The 22,228-nt window shown below is 40.7% G+C and overlaps 2 protein-coding genes across 10 annotated transcripts in view; one reads left to right on the top strand and one right to left on the bottom strand.

Moving 5' to 3' along the window:
• Positions 1-8,893, top strand: part of LOC127420353 (WSC domain-containing protein 2-like) — a 139,656-nt gene extending 130,763 nt beyond the window's left edge. For all 9 annotated transcript variants that reach the window (XM_051662605.1, XM_051662615.1, XM_051662596.1 and 6 more), the window contains one exon: positions 1,406-8,893. In XM_051662605.1, the coding sequence (XP_051518565.1) occupies positions 1,406-1,758 (353 nt within the window). In that variant the 3' untranslated portion in view covers positions 1,759-8,893. The remainder of the gene's footprint in view (positions 1-1,405) is intronic.
• Positions 8,894-19,178: 10,285 nt separating this feature from the next.
• LOC127420387 (chemerin-like receptor 1) lies at positions 19,179-21,913 on the bottom strand. Its single transcript, XM_051662655.1, has 2 exons — positions 21,640-21,913; positions 19,179-20,824 (listed from the first exon to the last, which is right to left on the bottom strand). Exon 2 carries the CDS (start codon positions 20,766-20,768, stop codon positions 19,731-19,733), a length of 1,038 nt encoding a protein of 345 aa, XP_051518615.1. The 5' UTR covers positions 20,769-20,824; positions 21,640-21,913; the 3' UTR covers positions 19,179-19,730.
• Between the last annotated feature and the right edge of the window lie 315 nt (positions 21,914-22,228).

The raw sequence follows: 22,228 nt of genomic DNA, 5'->3' as shown, positions 1-22,228 counted from the left end.
AGCTATAAGTACATTCTGGTGTGTTATACAGTTCAGTTTTCTTTTTAAATGTTTGTTAAATTTTTAAAGTGTTGTCAAACTCATACAGATGTGTTTTGCAATGCACTTAATGAAATATATGGGTGTTTGGGAGGTTTGTAAATTGTGCACCATTTGAAAGCATGTTTCTATAAAATTTTATTTTTGAAGATGTTAAAGATAAAGTGTTTAATTTTACACCCAAAAAAAAAAAGTGTAAACACTGCATCTCTGGTGCTACAAAAACATACCTCTGTTTGTTTGAGCATCCCGACCTGGGGTGCATTCCCTGTACAACAACGTAACATACAGTAGTACGATGCATCGTTGGAAAAATTAACTAGCTAGTCATGATTTTTTCCCGAAGTCACACATCTATCGTTTGAACCACATTGGTTCAACAACATAGAGCTGTCTTTAATGACATTACGCAGGGGGTGGAGCAATAACTTCTGTGAATATTAAATTATTAAAACTCATTTAAACATACACCAGAAAGCCATTTAACGTGAGAAAGCTGCATGCACTGTGTAGATACATATGCTGCAATAGTGGAGTTTCCTTCTACATCAAACTTCAGGGTTCCCTGATGCACTTGAGCACATACATCTGAGACAGTCAATCCGCACATCTTATCATGTGGCTAGTTGAGCGCGCTACTGCGGAGACCTAGGGCATGTGGAGGCTTCACGCTGTTCTCCGTGGCATCCACGCACAACTCACCACACGCCCCACTGAGAGAACCACATTATAGCGACCACGAGGAGGTTAACCCAACGTGACTCTACCCACCTTAGCAACGGGGCCAATTGGTTGCTTAGGAAGCCTGACTGGAGTCACTTAGCACACCCTGGGTTCGAACTTGCGACTCCAGGTGTGGTAGTCAGCGTCTTTACTTGCTGAGCTACCCAGGCCCCCAATAAGCAGTTTTCTTAAATGCATGTAAATATGGTAATGTCTTGACAGAATAAAAGATATACATTATATGGAATAAAAGATATAGAAGCTTCAGTGAAGTGAAATTATGTCCATACAGCAAAATAATTTTTTTTTTTTTTTTAAATTTGTAGTTCAAACCACACAACTTTGTGATGCTGTTGGCGAATGTTCGTTGGAACTACGGTTTCGGGAAGCACCAAATCGTTGAACTATGTTGGTAACAATGGAACTTGCGACCATAGTTGTCTAACGATGCTTTTGGGAAATGCACCCCAGCCCAACACAGTAACACAGGCTCAACCAGTGACATGACTTTTGACGGGAATATCTGTTTGACCTGTTGAAAACATGAAAAGTCATTATTTTTGCAATTCTGTTTGGTGATGTTAGGGTCTCAGAAATAAAACACTGATTTTAAACGCTCTCTCTCTTTCTCTCTTTCAATCAGAGTGGCCAGAGTTTGTGAAGAACTATGCTCCATGGTGGGCATCCCACACACTGGACTGGCTGAAATACGGGAAGAAAGTTCATGTGGTGCACTTTGAGGAGTTAAAGCGCAACCTTTTCTCTCAGTTAAAAGCCATGGTCATCTTTCTGGGCCTGGAGGTCTCCGAGGACCGTCTGTTGTGTGTGGAAGGACAGAAAGATGGGAACTTCAAACGTTCTGGGCTGAGAAAACTAGAATATGACCCTTACACGCCTGAAATGCGTGGCAACATTGATAGGCTTATTAAGACTGTGGATGCAGCACTCAAAAAGAGAAACCTGTCTGGTGTACCTGAGGAGTACAGGCCGAGATGACACTCATCTTTTACCTTTGCTTTAGTTCACAACACATAGGAGGGACACACACTTTACGCTTTAAATATTTTTTCAGCTTTTCCCCTTTTTAGAATTTTGAATTGTACATTACTGTTGTTCCCTTTGTTTGTGTTCTGTTTTAAAGGAATAGTACACAGAAAAATTAAAACTGTCATTATTTGCTCACCCTCGTGTCACACAATGCTATTAGATGACTATAGAAGACTTGGAATATATAGCGAACAAGCCATATAGAATAATTCCATTATTCTTTATTATGCTTTTATGGTATTCTGTGCCCTTTTTGGAGCTGGAAAGCTCCAGTACCCAGTCATTGTCATTTCATAGATAAAAGCAAACAGGACCTTATACAAAATTCCACAGAAGAACACAAAAATTTCACTGTACATCTTGCCATTGCAGACTCTCGATTACACTTCTTAGTGCTTGGCGCATGCGCAGAGTGCTAGATGAAGTGTAATCGAGCTTGAAATTGATCTGCAAGGAGAATGCTGTCAATATGAACCCTTTAATTTCAATGTAATTACCATCTGGCCACCTTACTTGAAGGGATAGTTTACCCAAAAATAAAAATTCTACCATGGAACACAAAAGGAAAAATGTTAGGGATTGTCAAACTCAGTCACCATTCACATTTATTGCATCTTTTTTCCATACAATGAAAGTGAATGGTGACTGAGGCTGTCATTCTACCTAACCTAAAGTAATAAGGTTTTGGATTAACATAAAGATAAGGAAAGTATGACAGAATAAAAATGTTTGTGGGAACTGTCCCTTTAAGTCAGGATCACAAATTCTGTTAATTATCCCAGGCAATGACTATTTATGCTGTCTATGAAAGCTTCGTCTATAATATCAGCAAGACATTCTGACCACTGTTAGATGGACCCAAGTGTTTCCCCTACACACATCACCTCTGTTTTATCCTACTGGCCTTTTCTGCACCTCGAGAGACCATGAACCCTAAAGCACTTTAGTCACATTTTAATTATATGAACAGTGATTTCATCCGTTTAACACCTGAACCCCAGTTTCCTGTCCCCACAAAGATTTGGACCTTGCCTTCAGATGTTTTGGTGCTTCTTGCAACAGATTAAAATAATAGCTCTGGACAACAACAAAAAAGGCTTCAACCTTTATTACAACCAAGGTATGCCACCAGTATTAGACAAATGCATGGCGAACTCATAAACATGACATTTTATTTGTCACTTGCCTGCAAATTACTAAAGGCAGGGACCAGATAATAATTCCTCATTGGACTCATGATTTAGAAGAAAGCAACAAAGTTCTTTTGTTTCTGCTTCTTCATTAAAATTAATTACCTTTTACATTTTTATTTTTTTCAGTGAGGTTTAGTAAATATTTGCAGTGGGCAATTCAAAAACTCCTCTGTTCATAAAGAGGTTGGGGGCTTCTTGTAAATTGCTTGAAATGGCATAATGACTGGCCCTTTTAGAGTTCTACCGCCTTTATTCTTTCACAATATAGTTACTGTATCAATTAAGCAAAAACCCCTTCTCCACCAATTTGTGTCCCAATTTAGATTAGGAGAGCGGTTGCAGTGCTGCCCTGAATTAATTTGTACTTTCCATTTCCCTTGACAACATCTGTAAACACAGTCAAAATATTCCTACCCAAATATCAATATACTGTGTATCACGTTTTGGGTGCTATTATAAACTTGTTCCCTGTAAAAATGTTCAGATTTGTTCTTTTTGTTTTTAGAGTTTTAATTGCAAAGGTTTTTTTATTTATTCAAAACTCCAAGTCAACACTATATTCTATAAATTAGAAAATAATCAAGAAATAAGGGGTGAAACCAAGTATGAAGCAACATGCAAAAGAAACTCAGAGATTCTAAACATCAAACAGTTGTCACGGCTCCGGTGAGTTCACTGGTTTATTATGTTGTTTTGTTTTTCTCTCTCCCTCATGTCTCGCAGGCGGAGCCGGCACACATGATCAGTGTTTCCATGGGAACAGTGATCACTCCCAGGGAAGTGCTGATCATGCTGCTGATTAACATGCTAGCTACACCTGTTTCACACTGATTGCACTCCCTATTAATACTTGTATGCCCTAACTGTCTTCACTAGATTATTGCTTGTGCTGTCAAGTGGCTAACCTTGCTCTCTTTGTCTAGTTGGTGCTGTCTCATGTATCTGTTGGTTGCCTGTCTTTGCCTGTGTGTCGGGAAGTGTGGTTACCTTCCAGTTTGCTGTACGCCTGTCCTTGCCGCCCACAAATCACCAGTGGAGGATTCCTCGTCTTTGCCTGCGTATCAGGAAAACGACTGCCCTCCTTCATCCGGGCTTTGTTCTCTGTACCACACCATGCTTCAATGGACTCTTCCTATGGATCTGCTCCTGACTTCCACAACGCATACACCTGTTTATGAACACACTCCTCCTTTGCCCTCTGCGCGCCCACTATGTGCACACAGACTTGTTCCTCGTCTCCTGCCACTGCTGGGATTCTAATACTTCGCCAGCACAGTTTATGTTGACATTTGTTGTAAATAAATCCTTTGAAATGTTCTTCTGCAGTTGGGTCTCTGTCACACTCACTTTGAGAGAATAATCTAGCCAAGCATGGACCCAGCAGAGGAATCTACTATTCGCTCTACCCTCTCGCAGCAAGGAGCGCTGCTAGGGCATCAACAAGACCAAATCTCCACTTCTAATCGGGCATTGGATATTGCTGAACTCACCGCGGTGGTCCAACAGCTCTGCCCTTCTCCTGATCCCGGTCCCTCTCCTGAAACACCCCCATCAGCTTCGACGGTTCACCATGGCCCTTGGCGCCCAGAGGCTCACATCCTCCCTCCAGCTCCGTTCTCAGGTGACACGATGAAGGATGTTATCTTGCTCCTCTCCAGAAGGGCTGGTGAATGGGGAACTGCCATTTGGAACAACAGACATCTGTGCTGAGCCACGTATGAAGCTTTCTCCATCTGAACTTCACCGGGTGTTATCCAGACTGTCCCATGTAGATCGGTGAGTCACTGACTATGTGATTGAGTTTCGCACCCTGACCGCTTGTGTGACCTGTTCTTGCTTGGGCTTTCCGGATGTCCAGGATGAGAATTATCCTTTGGATCTCCCCACTCGTTTTGATAACTTGGTGGACCTGGCTATCCGAGTCGATCAACGCCTGACTCTATGCCGTAATCAACGTTGACACCACTCTTCACCCTCTCGAGCAGCTGACTATTCCCTCTGACCCACTATTTCGACCAGGTCACCTGTATCTCACCCCAACACTGAGCCCATGCAATTCGGGAGAACCCTGATGTCACGTATGGAGAAGCAGCAATGCCTAGTTAAGGGACTATGCTTTGCTTGTGCCCGGTCGGGCCATTTCTCTTCTTCCTGCCTGGTTAAAAGACACCACTCATCAGTAGGAAGGGGGTTACTGGCGAGCCCAACACCTTTGAAAAAAGCCCCCGGACTTCGTAATCTTCTCCCGGCCTGGCTGCAGTATGGCTTAGCCAGTCACACGGTTTCGGCTCTGGAAGGAAACTTCATTTACATCGAGTTGGCCTCTAAATGGCGGCTTCCTAGGGTCCAGTTGGATGAACCCATCACCGCCCACACCCTCAGTGGCACGCTCCTGTCAGTCATCACCCAGTCTACCAAGCCAGTCACCCTCATCTCTGGTAATCACTCAGAACAACAGTCCTTTTATCTTATCCGATCCCCATCGACCCTGGTAGTGTTGGGGCATCCATGGTTGGTAACGCACAACCCACACATAGATTGGACAACCAACACTCTTCTTGCTTGGAGCTCTTATTGTCTTAATTCTGCTGTCTCCCCTGTCCAGTCTTGTGTTTCGTTGCAGGATGAGCTGGCGGATTTGTCCGGAGTGCCGTTGACGTACCATGACTTGAGGGCAGTGTTCAGCCAGTCCCGCGCCGCGACCCTCCCTCCTCATCGCCCGTACGACTGTGCCATTGAACTGCTTTCTGGCACCTCTCCTCCTTGGAGACAGCTGAATTCGCTCTCAGCTCCCGAGTGGAAGGCCATGAACAGCTATATCAATGATTCTCCGGCAGCCAGTCTCATCCCCTCTTCCTCATTGCCCGCAGGAGCGGCATTCTTCTTTGTGGAGAAGAAGGATGGCTCACTTAGACCCTGCAAATATTATCGAGGGCTGAATGACATCATGGTGAAATTTTTTTTATCCTTTGCCGTTGATGTCCTCAGCCTTCGAACTCTTGCAGGGGGCATCCATCTTTACGAAGTTGGACCTACGCAACTCTTATCACCTGGTCCAAATCAGGAAGGGGGATGAGTGGAAGACGGCCTTTAACACTCAGGGGGCACTTCGAATATTTGGTAATGCCTTTCGGATTGGTCACAGCCCCTGCCATCTTCCAGGGGCTCGTAAATGATGTGTTTAGAGACATGGTTGATCGTTTTCTGTTTATTTTTATAATATTCTGATCTTCTCCCAGAATATCCAGGACCATGTACAGCACGTCAGGCAGGTGCTTCAGCGACTGCTACAGAATCAGCTGTTTGTCATGGTGGAGAAGTGCGCTTTTCATGCACAGTCGGTTCCGTTCCTGGGGTTCATCGTTTCTTCCAAGGGAGTGCGTATGGACCCTGCTAAAGTCAAAACCATCTCTGATTAGCCAATCCCAGATTCTTGCAAGGCATTGCAGAGGTTTCTGGGGCTAATTTTATCGGAGGTTCATTAGAAACTACAGCCAACTCTGCGTGTCTTTGATAGATTTCACCTTAACCCGCACTGACTTTTGCTAGTCTACGTGGGCTGAAGCCAGGTTTTCCAAGCTAAAGGAGTGGTTCTCTGCTGCACCTATTTTGATAACTCTCGACCCTGCTAGTCGGTTTGTGGTGAAGGTGGATGTGTCCAAGTTTGTTGTTGAAGTGGTCCTTTCGCAGCGCTCTCCCTCGGATGGAAAGGTCCGTGTGCACTTTTTCGCACCGCTGATCACCTGCTGAACGTAACTACAACGTCGGTAACCAAGAATTGCTTGCTGTCCGGTTGGCCTTGGCATGTGGCGTCATTGGTTAGAGGGTTCAGGGATACCTTTCGTGGTCTGGACTGACCATAAGAACCTAGAGTACATCCGTAGCATAAAACAAATCAACTCTAGACAGGCTCGCTGGGAATTATTTTTCACTCGGTTTAATTTCACACTTTTGTATCGCCCGGGCTCTAAAAATGTCTCTGTTTCAAAATCGTGACCTCCACCATCCCACCGGATACCATCCTACTCGCCTCTCGAGTGGTGGGCATGGTATCCTGGGAGGTGGAGGCTAAAGTCCGTGGTGTGCTACGAAACACTGTGCCCCACCACCACATGCCCAGCGGGCAGGTTGTTCGGTGGTCAATTTGGACGCATGTCCTACATTGGGGTCACTTGTCCAATGTCGCTTGCCACCCAGGGACTACCCGCACCCAGGCGCTCATTAGACAGCGTTTCTGGTGGCCATTGCTTGCGTAGGATGGATGCCAGTTCATTGCCACTTGCCCCATTTGTGCAACAAATAAGACCTCCTGTAACCCCCCGGCCGGCCTCTCCAACCACTGTCTGTCCCTTCGAGACCCAGGTCACACATAGTCATGGATTTTGTAACTGGCCTCCCCCCTTCCCATGGCAACACAGTAATTTTGAATGTAGTGGACTGGTTCTCGAAGGCTGCTTATTTCATTCCCCTCCCCAGATTCCCCTCAGTGAGGGAGACAGCGGTAGCAGTCATAAACCACGTCTTCCGCATTCATGGCCTCCCGGTCGAAGTGGTTTCTGAGAGAGGCCCCCAGTTTGTGTCACATTTTTGGGCAGAGTTCAGTCGACAGCTGGGTGCTACAGTGAGTTTGTCCTCTGGGTTCCACCCCCAGACAAATGGACAGGCGGAGTGAACTAATCAGGAACTGGAAAAGACCCTGTACCGTATGGCCTCCCATAACCCATCTTCGTGGAGCAATAATTTATTCTGGGTCGAGTACGCTCACAACTCCTTGCCGTCGTCATCTACAGGGTTATTGCCCTTCCAGTGTAGCCTTGGCTACCAGCCCCCTCTGTTCCCGCTCAAGAGCCCAATGTTCTGGTCCCGTCCATACACACATTTTTTGCAGAGGTGCCAATGCACCTGGAAAGCCACCAGAGAAGCCCTCTTATGGACTGGTGCTATCGTCAAGAGGTCAGCGGACCGACACCAGTCTAAGCCCCCAGCTTACGTGTGCAGGCAGAAGGTTTGGTTGTCCTCCAAGTTCGCTCCGACTGCCCTCACGTAAGCTGAGTCCCAAGTTTATCGGGCCATTACCTATCACCAAGGTCATTAGTCCGATGGCGGTCTGCCTCAAATTACCACCTCACCTCAAATGTATTCACCCTGTTTTTCACATCTCTAAATTAAAACCGGTTTTTCATTACAATTTGCATCCCACCACCCCCCTGTGTCAAGCAGCTAACTTTGCTCTCTTTGTCTAGTTGGTGCTGTCTCATCTATCTGTTGGTTACCTGTATCTGCCCGCATGTCAGGAAGTGTCATTACCTTTCAGTTTGCTGTACGCCTGTCCTCGCCACCCACAAATTGCCAGTCCAAGATTCCTTGTCTTTGCCCGAGTGTCGGGAATACGACTGCCCTCCTTCGTCCGGGCTTTGTTCTCTGCACCACACCACACTTCAGTGGACTCTTCCTACGGATCTGCTCCTGACTTCCACAATGCATACACCCACTACTCACACACAGACTTGTTCCTTGCCTCCTGCCACTGTATCCGCTGCTGGAATTCTAATACTTCACCAGCACAGTTTATGTTGACATTTGTTGTTAATAAATCTTTTGAACTGTTCTTCTGCAAATGGGTCTCTGTCTCACTCTCGCTTTGACACCAGGTACACATATATATATTTTCACAATGCTCAAAAGGAGAACTACATGACTTTAAAATATAGAAAAAATATCACCTCTATTTTTGAAAAGGCTTTTAAATTTGAACATCACATGCTTTCTGTTTGAAAAAGGAAAAAAAATAAGGTGTCTTTCTGAATGTATTTTGTATGGAATTAATGTAAAGAATTTCTAACTAATAAGAAAGTCTGCTGTGCACAGGAAATAAAATGGTTGGAACAAGATTTTTTATCTTACAAGTAAGTTTTTGGAAACACTGAGACAATTGTCCTGATCAATAAATTGTAAAGCCCCACATTTTCTGATGCCCCACTGCATTTGTTTGTTTGATGAACATATGTCTCAGTGGGCTGACATAGCAACATTGACTCAACCAGTGGCTTGAGTTTGGGGCAGGACTGCCAGTTTGTGTATTTTTTGCGCGCGCGTGTGTGAGTGTACATGTTTATACTACATTGTGGGGACCAAATGTGTGAGCCTAAATAGAAAATTATTAGACTTCTGATTTGTTTATCTTTACAAAAATTAACCATGGTTTCACTACAGTAACTATAGTTTAACTATGGTATTTAGTTAAACCATAGTTACCACAAAATTACCACACAATTATTATTAAGAATATGACATATCTAAAGGTGACATTATAAGAAATGTCATCTTTAGATATGTTGTTATTTTAGTGTGAATTTACTCCAGACGCTGTTTCTCTGATTTTCTATCATTACCTCTACAAGGCATGATTCCTCTTGTTTGAATGAGCCTTGCCATGTCACAAGTGCTTGTCTGCTTGTGTTTTTCAGATGCTTGTTAAGATGAGCGGAGGAAGAAATAGTTCCCATCCTACACAAGTATTTGCTAATATGGCCTTATCATTTTTATTTCTATTTCAAGCTAATGATTATTGTTCATGTTTATGGTAACCAAATGATAATATGCCTAGTTTAAAAAATAAAAAAATGTTAGAATTAATATTTTTGTGTGAGGATCGATATTTTTGATACAACACCAGTATCGGAAGTATTGATACTTTAATATCGATCCACCCATCCCTACTAATTAGCTCGAGACTGAGCACTTGTATTAAAGGATTAGTTCACCCCAAAATGAAAATTCAGCAATTGTTTACTCACCCCTGTGTTGTTAAAACCACATATGACTTTCCATCTTTTTCTTAACATGAAGAGAGGAATTGTGAAAAAAAATGTTGTTCTCAGTTATGTCAAACAATGGCAGTTAATGGTGACCATTTCTTCAAACTTTGAAAGGACACAAAAGTATAAGTCAGAAGTCTGATAAATTATTCCATGAGATTCATGATTTTTATGAAAGCATACGATAAGGTTTGGTGTGAAACAAACAGAAATCTAATATATTATTTAGTAAAAATGTTCACTGACCATTATTCTCCCGTGCGCGTTCATGAGTCTGCACGTGAGCTTTAGAGCTCTTAGCACAAGAACAACAGTAGTTATGCAGCACACGCAAGATGAGGCGTTCAAGCGAAAACTTGTTTTGTTTTGCTTCAACAGGACTACCAGCGATATTAACAACAGAAAACACAACATAGCTGCACACAAACCAGAGAACAGAACTTACAAACATGTCTGAAAGTGTGATGGAGGAGGCTGAAGGTAGCTAAAAGTACAGCCGCTTCCTATACGCATATTACACAGTCTGCGTAGGGCACCAACTCCCTAGAGTGGCACCATCTTACCCGAGGGGGGAACCAGAAACTCCACTGGCTGTCGCACGTTATTCAAGGACCCGAAAGCAGTCGCGGAACACAGACAATCGCCTAGTGCTCGCACCACACATCGCATTTTGGACCGGTGGCAGTTCATTGCAGATGGGGTTACTGGACGTGACGCCAAATATAGAAACCAAGCAGTTGACAGAATGTCCCATTGCTCATTGCAACTCTTAGGACAAAAAACTCTGATTAACATAGAAAAGATCACTTTTATTGCATGTCGTTTGGCATCTGAGCAGGACACGATGTGAATGTAGCTACCTTCAGCCCCATCTCTCTGTTTGATGGAGGACTCAGGTTCAAACAAATAAGGTTGTACATTAAAATGCATCTACACTGATCAGCCACAACATTAAAACCACCTGCCTAATATCATGTAGGTCCCCCTCTTTCCACCAAAACAGCTCTGACCCGTCAAGGCATGGACTCCACAAGACCTCTGGAGGTGTCCTGTGGTATCTGGCACCAAGACGTTAGCAGCAGATCCTTTAAGTCCTGTAAGTTTTGAGTTGGGGCCTCCATGGATCGGACTTATTGGTCCAGCACATCCCATAGATGCTCAATCGGATTGAGATCTGGGGAATTTGGAGACCAAGTCAACACCTTGAACTCTTTGTCATGCTCCTCAAACCATTCCTGAACAATTGTTGCAGTGTGGCAGGGCGCATTATCCTGCTGAAGAGGCCACTGCCATCAGGGAATACCGTTGCCATGAAGGGGTGTACGTGGTGTGCAACATTCTTTAGGTAGGTGGTACGTGTCAAAGTAACATTCAGTACATGAATGCCAGGACCCAAGGATTCCCAGCAAAACATTGCCCAGAGCATCACACTGCCTCCACCGGCCTGTCTTCTTCCCATGGTGCATCCTGCTGCCATCTCTTCCCCAGGTTTCATGCTGAAGAAGTAAGTTTTTTAGGGGTTCAAGCGCTTAGTGCTGAAACCCTATTGTAATTGTTAAGATTTGTATTATTATTAGGGGTTCAAGCGCTTAGCGCTGAAACCCTATTTTAATTAAGATTTTTTTTATTATTATTATTATTAGGTGTTCAAGCACTTAGCGCTGAAACTTTATTGTAATTGTTACGATTTGTATTATTATTATTATTATTATTAGGGGTTCAAGCGCTTAGTGCTGAAACCCTATTGTAATTGTTAAGATTTGTATTATTATTAGGGGTTCAACCGCTTAGCGCTGAAACCCTATTGTATTTGTTAAGATTTTTATTAGGGGTTCAATCGCTTAGCACTGAAACCCTATTGTAATTGTTAAGATTTGTATTATTATCATTAGGGGTTCAAGCGCTTAGCGCTGAAACCTTATTGTAATTGTTAAGATTTTTATTATTAGGGGTTCAAGTGCATAGCGCTGAAACCCTATTGTAATTGTTAAGATTTTTATTATTTAGGGGTTCAAGCGCTGAAACCCTATTGTAATTGTTAAGATTTGTATTATTATTATTAGGGGTTCAAGCATTTAGCACTGAAACCCTATTGTAATTGTTAAGATTTTTATTATTATTATTATTATTATTCTGCCATAAAACTGATCGGGCAGAGCAAACCGTAAGGCCTAGAGACTTTAAACTTGGTCAGATGGTAGTAGTATGGCTCGCTACACAGAAACACGGACTCAGCCAAATCGGTCAATGGGGGCGCTAGAGCGATCAAAAACGCGAAACTGCTCATAACTCCTAGACCATTTGTCGTAGTTCTTTATACCATTGGAATCCTTGGCTCAAACGAAACAAAACGTATATCTCCGATTTCATTTCCACCTATAAAAATTTTCCGCCATCTTGGATTTTTCATAAAACTTACTTTTACAAACTAGTCCTAGGTTTTACGTCCGATCGGGACCAAACCAGTGCCAAACGATTCTATGGAGTCTCGATATCAAAAGTTATCAAAAAAGTTTGAACTTTCGACTCAAGCTAGCTACGGTATGCGAAAACATCGGAAGCAGTAGTGGCCAATTTTACGTAAATGGCTATAACTATTGAAAGAAATGAGATATCTTCACCAAATTTGGCATGCTTATGTAAGAGGTCAATCTTTGGTCGCCCAGAAATGTTGGTGCGGTTTTGCCACATGTTGGCGCTATAATACCAACAAAAACATTAAATTGGCTGTAACTATGAAACCGTTAATCCTATTGACTTCAAAATTTCCATACATTGTCTTTGTCTCAGCTGCATCACTGTCTATATGGACATTCATATATGTTGAAAAACATGGCCACCATCGGCCAATCAAATTTCAGCAGCTATTATACAAGGTTAACGATGACCGATCGTAATGAAACTTGGTGGACCTATTTGACTCTTGGTCTGAGAGGGTTGTGCAAAGTTTTTAAAAAATTGGCCACTAGGTGGTGCTATCATGCTTTTTGTAGGTGTTAATGGTTGTATATAATGCAGTGTTTTGAAAAAACACAAGTAATATATATCTCCTGATAGCTCTTCTCATTCTAAACAACTTTGGCTCAAGAAGCATTGGTGTATGTCAAACTGTTCGGTTCATATTTCAGATAATGTTAGAAACCTACTTTTGCGAACTAGTCCTAGGTTTTTCACCTGATCGGAACCAAACCATTGCAGAAATATACTCTGGAGTCTGATTATCAATAATTATCAAAAAAAAGTTGAAATTTCAACTCACAGTCGCTAAGGGATGCCAAAATGTTTGAAAAGGGCGGGCCATTTGTACTAAAATGGCTATAATGCCCGAACAAAATGAGATATTTTCACCAAACTCAGTACACATGTGTATGAGCTCAATCTGAGGTCACAGAAAAACTTCAGATTTTGGCCACTTGGTGGCGCTATAACAGGAAAACAAACATGAAAACAGCTCTACCTACTCAACCGTTAGTCTGATTGAGTTGAAAATTGGCATGCAGTGTCTTTGTCCAAGGTGCCATAACTGTCTATGAGGACACAGGCATATCTCAAAAAACATGGCCGCCATCAGCCAATGAATTTTGAGCACCTATTAGACAAGGTTAACGGAGGCCGATCGGCACAAATCTCGGTGGGCCTGTTCGACTCCTGTCCCTAGAAGTCTGTGAGAAATTTGAAATAAATCGGCCAATGGATGGCGCTAACAAGATTTACACCTCTGTAATCATGTGGTGTTTCACACATACACACAATGGCTGTGTCTCAATTCAAAGGCTGCATCCTTCGAAGGACTCGGACTTCAAAGGCCACGCCTTCGAAGGCCACGAAGGTTGGACTGAGCATTGTTAATTGGGACAGTCTAGCCTACGGAGGACTGTTCTTGTCACCTAACAACTGTGACAGCTGCCGAGTGACTGTAACGTTTGTACTGGACTTTTTTGAAAGTTATATTAAACTGTCTGAAAACAAAACAGGGTTCACAAACTGTCAAAATATTTTCACCATGGTCTATTTCTGTATATAATAAAGAGTATAAACTATATATAATCACATTTTAGTAAGATATAAGTCAACATTTGTACCACTTTAAAGATTTTTTTTTTTTTTTCACATTTGTATCATTAGATATTTGAGTAAGCTGAAACCCAATACTTATGTTTAAAAGTGTAATTCGGCAATTTCTCTCAAAAAAATCCTGTCATCATTGGTGCGCAATGAATTCTGGGGTAGGCAAGGTCACCAAGGATCCATCTGTTGTATCCTTCATTTCATGTGAAACAAAGCACGCATTTGGAGGCCGCATTTGAAGGAGCCTTCAAATTTGGACAGCCTTTGTCGCGCAACAGTGATGCAGTCGGCCTTCGCTTGAACACCCCATCTTGCACGTGCTGCATAACTACTGTTGTTCTCATGCAAAGAGCTCTAAAGCTCATGTGCAGACTCATGAAGGCACACAGGAGAATAACAGTCAGTGAACATTTTTACTAAATAATACATTAGATTTCTGTTTGTTTCACACCAAACCTTATCGTACGATTTCATAACAATCATGAGTCTCGTGGAATAATTTATTAGACTTCTTGAAGATGTGGTCACCATAAACTGCCATTGTATGACATCACTGAGAACTAAATTTTTTCACAATTTCTCCCTTTGTGTTAAGAAAGTCCTGTGGGTTTATAACAACACAGCGGTTACAATGACTGAATTAAAATTTTTGGGTGAACTGTCCCTTAAAAATAAATGGGTGAAATTGGAACTCACAATATAGCACATCAGTTCCCACCTACTTTTTCAGCTGTCTGGGTTTCGGAAGTATTTTTCCCTTTAATATTTTGCATAGGCTTTTCATAAAATGCTCTGTTAAAGAGTTGTAAGCCATGAACCAAAGCAACCAGCTCCGAGGTGAATCACAACATTACAAACTTTGTTTTGAGGCAAAAAGTAGTATTTAAACATCAGTCAAAAAGACAACTGTACAAGCATGGCCATTTCTGAGCATATGGGGGCCCTAAGGGAAATCCAACATGGAGGCCCCAATCCCACTTTATGCTTATACAGCTTATAGCTAGAAATGGCTCTGGCTACAAGACTGTACTTAACGTCTTTCATGAGGGCATGAAATACAATCCCATGAAGCATTGTAAATGATGTAATAAAAACAATGGAAATATATAAAACTATTGATTTTGGGTTGTTGATTATAAGTCTAGAAACAATATATTTGAAGTTTGAAGTTTATTGCAAAATATTCCAATATGAACAAATATATAAGTAGTTTAAGGGTGAAGGGAGGCCGACTTGGTTGCGTCATTCACAGTGCATTATTGGAGTCGGCAGTTGCTCCTGGTACGTTTCGCGGGCTATGTTGGACGCGGTTCTCTGATTGGTGAAGCCTTCTCTGCTGGACCATGGGTACCATAGTTGTTTATAAGGAATTCTGCTATCAAACATGATTTTTAAACAATGAAGTTGAAATATTGCAGATTAATGGCATCACGGGAGCATATACCATCAATGAACAACCTTGGAGCTCACAGTTGGTGGACTAATAAAGGTTTATATGGTTGAAAATCAATTCGTCAATGGAAAAAAATGAATGGGATTTTTACTTCTGTATTACACTATTGCTCTATATATGGCGGATTTAGAAAAGGAAGCCCCACCTCACAAGTAAAGAGACAATCACCTTTGAAAAACAAATGTCACTGTCAGTCAACTTGTGAGCGTACATGTGCATTAGTGGACCAGCTTGAAAAATAACATTTTTTTCCCCTTGATCTGAGCTAAAGAATCACAATTTATGATACCACTCTTGTCAGATTTTACTGCTGATTTGAAATATGCTATTTGACTGTAATCTTGACCAACCCTTTTGTTATTAAAAATTTTATTGATTCCTTATAACAAATAAAAAAAGCAAAACATAACAGAATATTTATTTCAAATTATATAAATTGACAACCCTTCCCCCCGAACATTAACCCCCCCACCTCCCTCCAACACAAACAGATGCCCAAGTGGTCAAATGCCAATTGACAATGACACACAAACAGACAATAAAACAGTAGAAAATATTTAGAAATATAAAAAAAAAAAAAAAAAAAAAAAGTATATGTTCAAAAACAAAAAACAAAAAGGTTACAAAACACACATTTAAAACAACATGTCTCCATCCACTGTCCCTCCCCAAGAGCCTTCTAAAAAGGCTAAATAGCTGCCCCATTTCTTGTTGAACAGATCTATGTTGCCTAGCGTTCTATGTGACAAATCTTCAAATGTTGCTACCCTGCCCATCTCCACATACCACTCACGAAACGAGGCGCTCCTGCCGATTTCCATCCCCTAAGGATGACCTGTCTGCCTATCATAACACCGGCCAGGACCCAATTCTTCATATACTTATCCCCTACATCAATGACCGCCCCATCGCCTAAAATACAGAGTCTGGGGCAAAATGAGATTTGAGTACCCAATACGTCACACACAAAACTCTGAACCCTCAACCAAAATTCTTGGATCTTAACACACCACCAAAAAACATGGGTTGTGTCCCCATCTTCTGATCGGCATCACCAGCAGGTGGGTGTGTCTTTAAGACCTAGCCTATACAATCTAGAGGGGGTCCAACAGAATCGATGTAAAATCTTAAATTGCATAAGGCACACCCTTACATCTCTATATGTAATGTAGACTTGATGTTTTTTAGAATCCTAGCCCACACTCCTTCCTCCAATACCAAGTTTAAATCTTTCTCCCATAATCTCTTGAGAGAAGTTGAAACTCCATCCCCCAGACTCTGAATTAGCAGGGAGTAATACACTGATGCCTCGTGGCCTTTTCCAAAACCAGTAATCACCACTTCCAGAGTATCTGCTGCTTTAGGGGGGTGTATGCTACTCCCAAAAATAGTACAAAGTAGGTGGCACAGCTGTAAATACCTAAATAATTGAGACCTGGGGATCCCAAAATGTTGAACCATATTTTCAAAGGATCTCAACAGCCCACTGTCACATAGGTCACTGAGCGTATTAGCCTCCCTCTCAATCCACTCTGTCCAGCAGAAAGGGGACTTATTAATACATAATTTTGGGTTCAGCCATATACTCGAGGCAACATTTAAATAAGTGTCCAAATTAAATACTCTGGACACTTTTGTCCATACCGAGTGCAAATGTGAGATAATGGGGTGTAACTTAACTTCTCTGGTTAGTTTAAGAGAAAGGCTTTGCAATGGCGAAATAGGGGCAAGATCGTCCTGTTCAATACAAAACCAGGAAGGGGCTCTCTCAGGTGGAAGCGACCAGTGAGCCAAATGTCTGAGACTGAATGCATAATAATAAAACAAAATCTTGGATAGGCCTAGCCCACCTTTGTCAATTGGCCTATGTAACTTATTGAAATGCAATCTGGGACGTTTACCATTCCAAATGAAGGACTTCGCTATGCTATCAAATTGCTTGAAGTAAGAGAGGGGGATATCTACAGGGAGAGATTGTAACAGGTAGTTGAATTTTGGAATACAATTAATTTTAATAACATTAACCTTCCCAATTATAGATACATTTAATGAAGCCCACCTGCCCACATTGCTCAAAAACCTTTTTATTAAGGGGTAAAAATTAACTCTAACTAAATCACACAAATTTGCTGGGAATAAAATGCCCATACTGGGCAGTATGCTGTCAGAGCCAAAGCTTCAGATTTAGACCAATTGACTCTATCCTGAGAACTTAGAAAAGGAATTAATAATTCTGTGAAGGCAGAATAGATCTAGTGGGGTTGGAGACAAATAATAAAATATCATCTGCGTAAAGCAAAAGCTTATGTGCCATACCTCCCTCATTACCACTGGAAAATCATCTTCCTTTCTTATTGCGGCTGCTAATGGTTCCAGGGCAAGACAGAACAATAATGGGGAAAGAGGGCAACCCCGCCAGGTGCCCCTATCCAGAGTAAAATAATCTGAAATTAATCCATTTGTTTGTACTGCCGCTACCGGGTGTCTATAAAGTAACTTAATCCATCCAAAAAAAAACAACAAAAAAAACGTGTATTTCCAAAATCTTAAAAAGATAATTCCATTCTACCATAACAAATGCCTTTTCAGCGTCAAGTGAGATGGTAGCGACTGGAGTCTGATCATTCGCCACTGACCACATAATATTGATGAAACGCCTAATGTTATCATTAGAGATTTTGGTCTCTTTCCATTCAAGTAAATGGGAGCTGTACTTGTATGCCGCTTGTATCCACAGAAAAATGTCTGCCCGGGAGCATTCCAAAGATGGCAGCTGAGTGTACTGACTTACCTTGAACGTTTGCCAGGTTGTTGCTATACTGTTGCTAAGGTGTTCTTTGTGTTTTTAGCACATTGGTATGCAGTTGCTTGAGTGTCCTGGGTGGTTGCTAATGCTGTGTGGTTGCTTAATAGCCCAAGTGACAAGAACCCATACAAGCCCCTATGATTTCCCCTTCGATGTTCCATTGTGTTGTGGACTGTTTTATTTATTTATTTTTGAGCACTCAGAACATTACAAGTCAATTTCCATAAAGTTATCTTTAAGTACTGCATGACGATTGGATAATTTATACAACACTGCACATCGGTTAAGACTGTCAATAATTCCTACAGTACCAAAGTATTTACATTTTCATTTACATTTATTCATTTGGCAGAAGCTTTTATTCAAAGCGACTTACAAAAAAGGAAAACATAAGTGAATCATCTTAAGGAGACAGTGGTATGAAAAGTGCCGTATTACAAAGTTTCACTAGCATCAGAATAGTATTCAAAACAGAATAAAGTGCAACAGGAATGTTTTTTTTTTTTTTTTAAATAACTGGTTAAGTGCTCATGGAAAAGATGTGTTTTTAGTCGTTTTTTGAAGACAGAGAGTAAACATTAAGTTCATTAAGAATCAACATTGTTCATGTTGCAATTATAAAATTGTTTCTTGTCAAAATGTTCAGAGTTGTAATTCATTCATTAATGCTTGTGAAGCTTTTTAAATGGAAACTGCTAATCAACACTATAATCAGTAAATAAGAAACAAAGTATGAAGTGAAGAAAAACACCTCGCCACATGCAAGCAAATTCATGTAAATACATTTTTGTAATGCTTAAGAGCAGATGTGCAGCACAACACTGAAAGATTGGAAGTATCACTTCTATTTCAACAGGGATAGTTCATCCCAAAATGTAAATTATGTCATCATTTACTTTTATGAGTATATTTAAAGCTGGGTACTTTACACTCTTACTCAAGTAAATTTCTAATGAAAAAATGTATTCTTTTAATTGGATACTTTCTTACTCGAGTAGTTTTTTACATTACTACTTTTACTTCTACTTGAGTAAAAAAAAAAAAATTGTAAGTAATTGTACTTTTGCTTGAGTAAATATTTTGGGTACTCTACCCACCTCTGCTTATAACCCTCATGTTGTTCCAAATCCATATGCCTTTCTTTGTTCTGTGGCACACAAATGGCTGAATGTTAGGGACTGACAGTCTCGGTCACCATTCACTTCCTTTGCACTGTTTTTCAATACAATAAAAGTGAATGGTGACTGAGGCTCTGGGTCCCTAACATCTCTGCCTATATCTCCTTTTGTGTTCCACAGAAGAAAGTAAGTCACTAATGTTTGAAAAGACATGAGGGTGACTAAATTATGACAGAATTTACATTTCTGGGTGAACTATTCCTTTAAGAATTACACGTCACGTGTGTATTTATTTTGCATGGACCAAAGGCAAGGAAATAAAATAGTTGTAGCAAGATTTACATAAAAAAAGAGCTGTAAAATATATTTCTATGAGCAAAAATTATTTACTAAAAACCCAGTTTGACTTGGCTAACAGAGACATGTCTTTTATAAAGACTCATGTTAAAATAATCTTTCACATTTTCAGACAGCAGTGGAAAGTCTGTGATCCCCAGAATTGGTAATGGAAGTTCCTCTAAAAGCACTTCGGGTCTCCTCATCAATGGTACTCTCAATCTTTGACAGAAATGAGTAGAGTTTCTTCTTTAAGTCCTTTGCCATGAATGCATAGAGGAATGGGTTTATAAAGCTGTTTGAGCTGGCAAGAGTAGCAGTTACTAGTTGGGCTTTGCCAAAGTTATGGCCATGCTTAGATTTGTCCAGCTCTATTATAGAAACAATATGATATGGCAACCAGCAGAGGAAAAAAGTTGTTATCAGTAGTGTCATGATCTTGTAGGGCTTAGTGGATTTGGACAATTGGTTCGCCCTTAGTTTACAGATCAGGATAGAGTAACAGATGCAAATACTTAGGAATGGAATCAAAAACCCACAAATAAATCGAATGAGCACAACAGTTGTGTGGTGATGCTCATAGTTGTTAAAACATATTTCTTTTGATGAGTAATTATAGATTTCTCTGAATCTGAATGCTGGTATACTAAGCAAAGCAGACATTAACCAAACCAACACAACAACAGCAGAGGCTTTTGTTATAGTGCGATGATTCTGGGCCCAAACCGGAAACTTGACGGTCACACAGCGGTCCACACTTATGACGATGAGGATGAAGATGCTGCTGTACATATTGAGGAACATAGCAAAGGATGTGAATTTGCACATGTAGAGCCCAAAGATCCAGTTGTTTATAACTGTTCTGACAATGACAAAAGGGATAATACTGCAGAATAGGAAGTCAGACAAAGCCAGGCTCAGGTACCAAGTGGTGTTAACTGACTTCTTTATCTTAAAACCAGCAATCCAGATCACTGTTCCATTTCCAGTGATGCCAAGTAGGAAAATTATCACATTTAAAATAACTGTGATTATACATGCTGCTTCCCTGCAATGTTCAGGATGTGTGTCTTCAGTATGTGACCCTTTTGAAAACTCGTCAACCATGTCTTGGTAATTATAGCTGTCTGCATCATTATTGCTGTATGCTTCTGTGCTTGAATTCATGTTTGCCTCTATTGCCTGGATTAAACAGTTGTTAAAACTGAATAGAAAGAAGAGTTCTGTAACAAAAACAACCACAAGTTTGTCCAAATGTATTCAAATGGAACACATTTCTAAAAAATGTCATGGCTGAGCAAAAGAGCACTGAAGAACAACACAAAGAGCTGACGAGATCTCCTAAGCTCACTCATTACAATTAACAGCAAAATGTCTGTTGTATCATTTCAATCAAATAACTTTGTGAATAGTAGATCGAGATCAAATTTGTTTGTTCTCGTAACTGTATTTTTCTTTTTTTGTTTCTGTTTGCTATATTGCATGAATGGCATAAGTTATTACTGATCAGGCAATTTATTATATACAGAACTGATAGGCCAACAAAAAGTACAACGCTAGCAGAATTCTGCAATCACTTCTCTTTTATTGTCTCTATATAAACTTTGTGCATCTTTCTGACTTGTGTCCTTTACTTACTTGTGATGGGTTAAATGCCTATTTGTATGCAGGAAATTGTCTAATTTTTAACCAAAGTAGCTTGTTTATGGCTTTAGAATTTTTATCTTTACTCTTTCTTAAACTTCAAAAGGCAGTAATTCACATTTGACAAATATGTTTGTTCATTAAGGAATATGAAATATTTCTTGTTATTATAATTGAAAATATACCTATAAGCTGAAAGGCAGTCTCAATAATACATTACTTAGAATACATCAGAATTTGTGTCGAATCTATATCAACATGTTCTTTGAACATCATATTTACAGTATATGCATCTTAATTGTCTTTAAAACAGCATAGAAAACAAGTGCTCTCTGCATGATTAAATACACATGGTAATATTTCTTTGCTCTTATGACATTAAAAAATAACTTGCCTCCCAAAGTAAGCCTCACGGTGCTGTTTGCAAATGCTTCACACGTCTTTCTGCTGCAGGGTTGTTTAGTTATGCGATAAGAGCAGACTGCACTATTGGCCAAACATTTTGCCACCTAGTTCCTCTCTGACACAAGCACATTTCTGACAACTGAGACTGTAAGGCCACACTAAACAAGTCCCTAAACAATGTTCTCTATCTGACTGTTGGTGATACGATGTGTTTGAGAGAAGAGTACCATCACTGTAAACAGGCTATTATTCATCAGCCTTTTATGTTAAGATGTTAAGAAATGTTAAGATCATCAGTTTATAAAGTTACACTGTACAAAATTTCAACCCACTAAATTGGCAAATGATCCTAAGATCTGTCATGAAACTCTACATGGTGCAAGCTGATAAGCCCTTTGAACATCCTCTCATACTCTATGGCCCAAGCTGATAGGTCTTTTGACATGTGTTCAACTTGTGTTCTCTCTCTGTCTCAGGGTAAGATTGCCTCAGTTGTTTGAAGGTAATCCAATTTCACTGCAGCGCGCTACAAGAGTTTTCTCTTTGAAACCCTCCTCCTCCCCAGCACTACTTTTCTA

This window comes from Myxocyprinus asiaticus, chromosome 3 (genome assembly GCF_019703515.2).
Source record: "Myxocyprinus asiaticus isolate MX2 ecotype Aquarium Trade chromosome 3, UBuf_Myxa_2, whole genome shotgun sequence".
NCBI lineage: Eukaryota > Metazoa > Chordata > Actinopteri > Cypriniformes > Catostomidae > Myxocyprinus > Myxocyprinus asiaticus.
The sequence above is the reverse complement of the archived record's forward strand: the minus strand, read 5'-3'. Positions and strand labels throughout refer to the sequence as shown.

What these genes read in the sequence shown, in the direction of transcription:
- LOC127420387 (XM_051662655.1), bottom strand. Translation starts at nt 20,768, where the DNA reads ATGAATTCAAGCACAGAAGCATACAGCAATAATGATGCAGACAGCTAT.